The following is a 10,413-nucleotide window of genomic DNA, read 5'->3' as shown; positions in this document are numbered from 1 at the left end:
TTGGTGGAAAAATGTTACTGTATACGATTTTAACAATTAATTTTCTTCTTTTCAACCCCTTGGTGGCGGTTCAGATCACAAGCCATTATCGTGATTATAATCGATGGTAGAACAATCGATTATGGACCACCACGCGTACGTTTTGTGTTTCGATACGCTACATTTCGTAACGTACGCTGAAGTTGGCCACAATGTTACATCAACTTCCAATTAGCCCGCGAACAATGCCCAAACCACAGCAACATGAAAAGGATTTCGGAAGTATGGTGCGTTTTTATGTAGCATCGCAACATGCCCCACCTATTTGATCGGACAGTCCCTGATGAACTTTACTCCCTCGCGTGTTTGGGTTTACCGCTGTGTGTGGCAAGAGTTAAATGGGTGAACACGGGGATCAAAGGGCCGATATGCACGAGGCAGCGGCAGAAAATGCAGCGAATGTGGTTTGGTACAATCAGTCGACATTTGACTACGAATGCAGTGGTCAAATCGAAAGGTCAAATAAGTTAAATGATTTTATTCAAATAAAACCTAAAATTGCATACCTATAGGCGCAATAATCGATCATGTCCCCTAATAAGACAGGAATTTGCTTGATAATATCTTTTCTCTTTGTTCGTTCCAATATACAATCCAAACAGTATAAATTATTTGAATAGCACAGTTTAGTAAAATATATCAAATTGTAGATAAATATAGATACCCAAATAGTATTAGATTGAAATTGCATACCTATAGGCGCAATAATCGATAATATCCCCTAATAAGACCACAATTCGCCAAATAATCTTCTCACAACTCACTTCAATACAATTTATATGCAAAACTGTAACAGTTATCTTAATATTTCAGTCAAGTTAAACAAGACAAATCATAGAACAAACAATACAAACAAACTATAACAAAAACCATCAACGCAGAAAAGCGCCTAAAGTAATGCAATCCGTGCAACAAAATGTCTCGTTATTCTCTTTTATCATAGATGGCCTGAGTTAACATTGAAAATTGAATACATCCGCATAACATTACAGCAGGGATAAACATATTACGCTGCTGTTCGGTCATTTACCAACACATTTTCGGGTACACGCATTTAAACGGTGTACTTCATTGGTCTGATTGAATTATGTACAAATTAATGCTAATTCAGCTTCATCGAAAAACAACCACCCGTTCGTTCGAGTCCGTTCGACTGCAAAATTAGAATTCAATAATGATTGCCCCTCACAGTCACATCTCCAGCTCGTGTGCATGTAATTAAATTGAAGCTGTAATTGCAATGGGCGTGTGCAACGTGTAAAACTAGGGCAAAACCCTTCCGTCCTATCTCCCATCGAGGCGTACCGCTTGTCCGTTATAGGAAAATATTACATTAAATCATTTACCCACCTCCCGGGGAGAATTTACCGTGACCCACTGAGCAGGATTACGATTAGCAATGGTAATAATCATCACAACATAACCAACCCACAGCGAAACTACCCACCGACAGTTGATGAGCTTTTAAATTACTTTTACCGGTGGCAGAACTAATGAAAAAGCATCCCGGCTGGAAGATTATGAAGGTGACAAGCATGAGGGCGATGAGTTCCTAATGGAATAACACCGAAACATGCAGCTTCATGGTGAAGTTTAGTTAGAAGCTTTCCCGGAATGAACGCCCCCATTCTGGCATAACGTGCACATAGATTCAACGATTTGAATACCTCTCTGTAAGACTAATTGCTCCTCTTTCCGGTGAATTTATTCTACACCCGGAAGTGGACCACCCTTCTCGGGTGGCGTTATTGTCGTTGTGAAATTGAATATCAAGCTTATCCAGCACCAAACGGTGCTGCTGTAGGAGGAATCGCACTTACATACCGCGTAGGTAGGCTCGTTAAGCAATCAACCACTTACGAAAAGCTTCCTTCTCTTCTCTACACCATCACCACCACGACGTCGCCATTTTTCTCCTGCTTCGTACTACTTTTTTTTGTAAGAAGGGAAATGATTTTCCTTATCTTGCGTTTAATGTGGGGTAACTTTTCTCGCCACTCGGCATACTTTATTTGCACGTTCATTTACACTCACTTAGACCCGCTTGAAGTGCCTTCTTGAACGCGCCTCCATTGTTAATGAACCTGTACCTGTCAAAAGCATCTTCACTGCCATTACCGATGCCGGACGCCATCGCTTGCTGCAAAAGCGGCCTACTTTGGGGGTGAGGCGAGCAAATGAAGAAGGAAGAACACTTGGGCTCCTTCGTCTGACAGTTCTTTTCCCCGCGGCACACTAGCATCTCTTTTATTCAATTTCATTTCATTCCCGTGAGTTTTCAACCGATCATAACCATGTCCTTAACCGCCGGTTAAATCAAAAAGCACACGGCACCGTGGTCCGTTTCCCATTATGCACGCAATTTCCGGCTTCCACTCCCGTTAGGTTCCCGCTGTTCGCTGTAGTCCGTCGGATCGGTTTTAAAATTGGATACGATGAGATCGTTCTTGCGAGATGAAGTTTTCCTTGCTTCATCCACGAGGCGAAAGCGAAAACTGGGAATGCTCGAATTGATGCTAAATTCTAAACTCACCATCATCCCGCCTGCTTTCACCCCAACAATGTGTTATTTTATTGCTGCATTCTTCCTTCAGGATAAGCCAACGTTAAACGTCGCTGAAAACTCCAGCACTCCGGTGCGCCAAGGTGCGGAAAGATGGAAAGTAAAACACACAGAAAATACCGAACTCCGGACGTGCAGGGCCAGCAGAAGAACGGTGTAAAATAAGTAGAATAAATGTTTCGCTGACTTTTCCATCTGGCTGCAGGGTGCAAGTGAAAGGTGATCCGTATTGCTGGGTGGTTCTTTGCCAACGATTTACTTTCTTCATCTCAACGCGCTCGGTTCATTCCATTCCATTGCAACAATCCAATTTGATTTCTTTGTTTTTACGTTGCATTTTGCTTATAGTTTCGCATAATACTTTTCTAGGTTTTGTACAATCTATCATAAAACACTATGTATCAGCATTATGATGGGTTAAGAAAAAAGAGATTGACTCTCATATATTGGAATGCCTTTAAGGAAGTCGACTCTGTGACTTGTAGCTATAAATGAAATTGCACTAGGATTACCGAATGTATAGTACCAAGAGAGCAACCACGGAAGAGGTAGCACCTAGTACAGCAATTTTGCTCAAAAACCGCCGAAAAACTGCTTCAAAAACTACCAGTTTTTGAATGTTTAGTACCAGGAGAGCATGCCACGGAAGAGGTAGCTCCTGGTAATTTTGCCCGCCTAAAGGTATGCAATGTTTAAAAACTAACTTTCCATACAAACCAGCTGTTTTCAGATTTCCAATACCAGGAGAGCATGTTTTTCAAGAGGTAACACCTGGTACCAGCCGAGTACCAGGATGTTGCACGACACATGTTGCACAACACATGTTGCGCAACATATGTTGCACAGCATCTGGCATGCAACATTTGTGGTGCAACATATGTTGCGCAACATCTGGCATGCAACATCTTACATGCAACAACTTGGGATTGCAACCTCCTGGTACTCGGCTGGTACCAGGTGTTACCTCTTGAAAAACATGCTCTCCTGGTATCGGCAATCTGAAAACAGCTGGTTTGTATGGAAAGCTAGTGTTTAAACATTGCATACCTTTCGGCGGTTTTCAATCAAAATTGCTGTACTAGGTGCTACCTCTTCCGTGGATGCTCTCCTGGTACTTAACAATCGGAAACTGGTAGTTTTCGAAGAAATATTTCTCGACCAACGGGCACGACCACGATTTTTTATATGTGTTTGTAATCAATGACAGCCTAAATTGAGCTACTTCATACACGCGATGAAAACGACAAGCCGTTTTTTTATATATGAACTTATCATCGCATTTCATCGAATAGCATTGCGAAATGTCTCACTAAGAAAAATCGCTACATGTCTCTTTGCACGGTGACAAAATGAATCGAAACTTCAACACTGTTTTCCCCCATTCAAACTACCCAGTGTTCAATTTTATATGCCATTCTTCCACAGCGGTTCTCCCATGATTTCTTTTTTTCCCTGGGGGTTGTAAAACCTCGACAAGTTCGAATCGATCTGTGTGCAGCCAAACGCCGCCGAACGATACGAAATATCGACTACAATTTAACAATTTCACAAGTGGCACACACACAGCAAATGCACTCGACACTACACTATTGGATGTGTTGCACAGCGGAAAAAGCACCTCGGACGTCGGCGGTCCGCAAAGCAAACCGAAGCAAGGAAGCTGACACATTTCGCAACAGCTATTACGATGGTTACATACCTTCGGTGGTGGACTGTGTGTGTGGTGACTTGATCGTGCAAGAAGTCTAAATGCATGCACCGGAACAGCGAGCACCAACGGAGGTCCTGGCGGGGTTAGTGAAATCGAATGAAACATGACGGAAATAAATATATTCGTGAAGGGAAGTTACACCCCCGATCGGTTGCCTGCATGTTGGAAATATTGCATCGCAACGAGTTTGTGGGTGTGTGTATTTGTTTATTTGTTTAACCTCACGAAAGTGTTTTGTGTGTTTTACCGGAAACGGTAATGTAGCAATATAAATCGAATGTCGGAGCTGACCGGTACTGCAGCCAGCAGTACTTTAGTGTCGTCATTTGTCCTTTAGTGAAACCATTTCTTGTTTCCTTGTTTTTTGCGGTTTATTTGACAGGAAATGGAGGAAAAAATTCAATCAACCTCAAAAAAAAACAACCTGTCGTCTGTTAAATACAATCAGGAAAGAGTTCAGGAACCCAACCTTTAAAGTGGTAAAAGGGTTGTAAGATTGTATTACAACGCTACCCACCCCATGACGGTGCATGACAAAGTGGCCATCTCGTCAGTCGTAACCGGACGTACTCCATTGCAAGCTGCCGCATCCGATCGTAATCGTATTTGTTTTCGACGCCACCCCGCAACAACAATAACACCATTATCAAATCAAAACCGAGACAAGGGTTCCGCTGGTAGAGAGATTCCATCTCACCTTTCACGGTGAGTGATGTACCGCGTCGGAATGATGTGGACGATACCGGTGTAGTAGAACCAGCGGATAAAACCACAATGACGATAGCAAAACGGAGGTAGCAGCAGCAGCAGCAGCAGCAGAAAGCGGATTAGTCCCGAGCCCTTCTGATGGGAACCATCATCTTATCTCATCGAAGCAGACAGTAAGTAGATTGTGCTTAAATGAGATTTAAGACCAGCATCGGAAGAGATTTAGATGCCGCAAAGATTAAACAGCACTTCAGCTGGTGAGAAGCGGTGACGGGAAGATAAAAAGAAAAACCCGCAACAATCGGCTTATATGTTTTTTTTTTGTTTCATTTATTGTTTTCTGTTCTTTAACTTTAACGGAGCTAGAGTATACAAGATTACTTTTTTATCCGGCATGCTGTTGTTTGGATATCAATTACTATTATTATGGTCTTCCGGAAGCGATAAGTTATGAGTAAACTCTATCTCAGAATTAAATCCCTAATGATGCTGTTGAAATTATGAAAAAATAATTGTATCTTACCTCTCGTTGTCTCGGTCTGCTGCAGGAGTCCTCTACACCACTCACAGTTGAGCGCCAATTGTGGTTTAATCCCGGCCTTTATGGGATAACCATTCAACGCCATCATTTCATTTCAACTTGGGCCTTTCATGCCTCCTCTGTCCATTTGGGCGACCTAAAAGGACTTTATCGGTTGGGTCGTCTGGTGTCATTCTCATGACGTGACCATCCCACCTGAGCAGTGAGTTCACCGTACAGCTCACGGAGCTCATCATTGTAGTGACTCCTCCATTGTCCTTCCACGCATAGTCCTTCCGCCAAAAATCTTTCTGAGCATCTTCTACTCGCACGCGGCTAATGTCCCAGTGGCGTATGTGAGTATTGGAAATATATAAATTCTTTATAGTCCCAACTTTGTTGCTCGTGACAAGTGTTTTGAGTAGAGAAGTTTCCTCAGACTATAGAAAGACTAGTTGGCAGTCGGAACCCTAGCGCGTAACTTTACATGAATGTTGTTGTCGGTGCTGACGTTTGACCCAAGATAGCTGAAATTCTGGACGACTTCGAACGTCCTATCTGTACGTCATCTCTGTGTAAGTTAGAACTTGTTAGCTGGACTGAATTTGGTAAGCATTCACTTCGAAGGAGAGCCGTAAACCAATGATGTCTATGTCCTCAGCGTATGCCAGGATCTGGATTGACTTATAGAAGATGGTCCCCAAAGGTCCCCCTCCGATTTGCTTATGGCCATCTCTAGCGCTTGTAAAATAATTATATGACACAGGTTAATTGGTTTTCTTTATTTTGGCGCCTGAATCTAGGCAATAAAATCGAAAAATTCATGATTGATGAATTGCGCCGTAAAGTATGCAATTCAACAACACCTTTTAAATGGTTCGTTTCACTTTTATCTTGCCGCTCGTAATTAAGTGCAAACAAAAAACCTCTAGTTGATAACCCTATTCAATTCATTTCTCGTTCTACACGTAACAGATGTGACAATTTCCAGTAACATAAGTCAATAGCCGATAAAGCTATTGACTCTACCACGCCGCACCGGGATGATGAAGATTATCTTATCATGGACACCGTTTTTTTTCCATAAACAAACAGTTGTCCGTCGATTGCAATTGTTGTGTTGCGTTTACCCTTTACTTTTCGGACCTGTCATAAGAACACCCTTCACCATACGCTGGAGCTGGTCATTTCTCTTGAGAAGAAATCTGTCCGCGTTCCGCGGAAAGAGTGTCTCTTATCAATCTGTCGAGTTTTGTCTGGTGATTAAGCTGTGATTACACAAGGAAGCTCTCCAAAGTGTCCACCAGAGCAGTGATGACCACTTTGATTCCAGTCAGTGCACAGCGTCGCTCCGCAGTGGTCCACAGGTACTACTATCATGGACACGCGTCAAGATATTTACCTATCCGAGCTGAAAAATGTAACAATACGCCCGGCAACGGCTGGTTCGCTTGAGGAAGAGATAAACCGTATCACAGCCGGTGGTGCGCGAGAACACCCGCTTCATCTGCTCGATCTAGACGATCTGGTAAGGAAGCATCTGATCTGGCTAAGGTCTATGCCGCGTGTGACACCGTTCTACGCCGTCAAGTGTAACGATGATCCATCAGTGCTGGCATCACTAGCGGCACTAGGCACCGGGTTCGATTGTGCATCGGAGGCGGAGATGCGCACCATACTGGCGCTGGGCGTTACACCCGATCGCATCATCTTTGCCCATCCGATCAAATCGGTACAAGCGCTGGCATTTGCGAAAACCCACGGTATCCGTCGTATGACGTTCGACAACGAGCACGAGCTGGAGAAGGTAGCACGAGAATACCCGGAAGCGGAACTTGTGCTACGCATCCGGCATGATTCGGACCGCGTGTTGATTGCACTGGGCAAAAAGTTTGGATGTGATGCACGCGGTGATGGACGTCGATTGTTGGCACGTGCCGTGGCACTCGGCGTGACGGTGATTGGTGTCAGCTTTCATGTGGGTTGTGGAAGTTTAGATGCGGATTGTTTCTATCACGCCATCGAATCGGCACGCTCGGTGTTCGATTATGCTCGCGATGAGCTTGGAATGCATTTATGGTTGCTCGATGTTGGTGGTGGATTTCCCGGCGACAACGACAAACCCGTCGACGAGTACGCCTCAGCAGTGTCGCGAGGACTGGAGGAATTTTTCCCGGAAAATGGGGATCGGGTGTACATTCTGGGCGAACCCGGACGGTTCTATGTGGGATCGGCTGTAACGCTTCTCACCACCGTTCAGGGTAAGAAGGTGGTACGCGATGCGGACGGCAATGTGCAGCAGATGATGTACTACATCAACGACGGTGTGTTTGGGACGCTGTTCGATTGGCTCAGTCTGCGGGCGATTAACGATCTGAAGCGTGCGGTACCGTTGGTGCGGAGCGAGCGACTGCAGGAGCGTACCTTCCCAACCACCATTTGGGGGCCTACCTGCGACTCGACGGATATCGTGTGCGAAGATGTGGAGTATCCGGAGCATCACATTGGAGACTACATCGTGTTCGAGAATCTCGGTGCGTACGGCATGCCATTCGCGACCAACTTCAACGGGTTCCCGAAGCCAACGGTGCAGGTGTACGTTAAGGAGGACACGTGGTAAGTGGGGCAGAGAGCTACTTAAAGTGGACGGACACTATATTCTTCAAGATTTTTGGAACTCTATATGTGTGATCATTCGGTGATCAAGTACTCAGTGAAGTTACTTTACTTTCAGTGAAGTTTACTTCTCAGTGAAGTTACTGTGACGTTTACTTCTCATCCAGTCGTGCCTGTTTATAGATTTGGGGTGAATTCTTGAGTATGTTTCCAAAGATGTTCATCAGACTTTGATGATTTCTGAGAACCTTTGACGGAACTATACTCAATGTTCCAAGACTTGAGTTACATCTGATTGGAATAATGCTGTTCTAGAGCATATTTATTTGATGTTTCTTATCCCAATACTTCTCAATGTACATTTAATTGAATCTCGTAATGCTCTATATTAAACGACTTGCTTCTTGCTTCATTTTTTCTCCCTCTATTTCGATGTTTCTATATTCTACGAAGAACTACTGCCTTTAATGATATTCGTCATGAAACAGAACGATGTGAATGTCTGTAGTCCACTTTTGTCCCAAAAATCATCCTCTTATCAATGAATGGCCAACAAAAGCAAAGGGAATCCAATTTGAATGCCCCATAAAACCATCTTCAACTTCAAGAGCTCAGCACTCTTCAACCCTGTTTTTGAGTGATTTTGATTGTGTTGCATTATCAGGCTAATCAAAACCATATTTTGGGTTGACAATTCTAACAACTTCGTCTAGCTCTTTTTGGCTAGAAAAAAAAAAGACAGACTATATTATTCATCTAGTATTACACCCTTCATTTTAAATGTCTCACTTACACGGAACTGCCTTCTGGAAGCATAATTTTTAAGAGCTATAAACTGTTCCATCCTTAGACCCTTTCCCGGTATGGCCCAAGTGTTTCATAATTTTGACCAAACATCCACTGCCATTGCTCGGAGCAATTCGGAACAATGCCATTGTTGTGCTATAACAACATTTTCAATATTACTTTCGTTACAGGGCCATGCTCCATTCGATCGCCAGCGCGGACTGGAAGCGGAAAACACTCACCTTTCTCGAGAGCATCATCCTGGCAAAAAGCTCACTAACAACGCTTACCGAACAGCTTTAAATTGTGTTGCACTGTGTTTCTTATATAGGTGTGTGTGTGTGTGTGTGTGTGTGTGTGTGTGTGTGTGTGTTTGAATAAAACAACCCTCAAGGATAGCGAAATCCCAAAATGGGAATTTCAAAACTAACTAACCACGGATAGTATTTGCCATTTGCCATTACTCGCCTGAGAAAGTCGCCGTTGTCTGTTTTTGTGAATTGGCTGCTGGTGCAAGTGGATGGTGTGGTTGGTAGATAAATTTCAAGTGGCAGAGTACCTCCGGCATGGACCGAATCTATTTCCGTCCTGTCCACAACTCGTGCCACGATACTTCCCTTTTTTATGTTTACACCAGCACCAGTCCTGAGGGTTGCGAATCCTTGCTTTACCCATCTGCTATTTCAGCACGGGTTGTGTGCGTTTTTTTTTGGTTGTATTTCATTTTTTTGTTTTTTGATTCAGTAGCATCAAGTGTACTGCGAGTCAAAAGTGGCTCCGAATTTACTTTCAAGTACACTTTCCGTTTTGCTTCATTTTTATTTATCATTTTACTTTGGGCGAACGAGTGGGTTTCGGTTTTGGGGAGCGCTTTCTTCAATTTCTCTTCGTAACATAAAACCAAACCTTTCCTACAGTGGTGCCGTACTGTACCGGGTTTTGGGGTACAGTGGTGGGAAAGGGAACGGAGCGAAAAGATGATCCACTTTTATTACCCTGTGGGTGCAATAACACAAAAAGCTGTTGACGGTAAAATAAATTAGATTTGATGGAAATTTCCCGATCCCGGGCACGTTGCACACCCCGCACCCTGTTGCTGCGGTCTAGCTCGGGTGGTCCTCCGCAATCCAACGCCACGTGTTCCGGTTGTCCATGATAACCCGGTCGGGGATGGTTTTTAACCTGGCTGAACCTGCTGGAAGCTAAGATGCTACGGCAACGAAACGAAAACGTTGCATGCTCCGGGCAAATCCTTCCTCTGCAGCGAAGTACATTTCGCACATCATCCCTGCCTGGGGATGAAATCCACCGGGCAGCGCGGTACCACGGTTTGCCGCGATGCAGGCGTCAAGGTGTTTACGTGGAAAGTTGCCGGTAAATCAAAGCTAAATATAAGTGTGCTTGCCGGTGTCGTCGTAAAAATATTGCACCCCAGTGTGCGCCCCGATACAGGCGTGCGAAATATTCGTT

At 44.0% G+C, this 10,413-nt stretch overlaps 1 protein-coding gene across 1 annotated transcript; it reads left to right on the top strand.

Moving 5' to 3' along the window:
- Positions 1-6,919: 6,919 nt before the first annotated feature.
- LOC128298238 (ornithine decarboxylase 2-like) lies at positions 6,920-9,258 on the top strand. The gene is made up of 2 exons (XM_053033985.1): positions 6,920-8,157; positions 9,135-9,258. Exons 1-2 carry the CDS (start codon positions 6,920-6,922, stop codon positions 9,244-9,246), a joined length of 1,350 nt encoding a protein of 449 aa, XP_052889945.1. The 3' UTR covers positions 9,247-9,258.
- The last annotated feature ends 1,155 nt before the right edge of the window (positions 9,259-10,413 follow it).

This window comes from Anopheles moucheti, chromosome 2, assembly GCF_943734755.1.
Source record: "Anopheles moucheti chromosome 2, idAnoMoucSN_F20_07, whole genome shotgun sequence".
Lineage (NCBI taxonomy): Eukaryota > Metazoa > Arthropoda > Insecta > Diptera > Culicidae > Anopheles > Anopheles moucheti.
The sequence above is the reverse complement of the archived record's forward strand: the minus strand, read 5'-3'. Positions and strand labels throughout refer to the sequence as shown.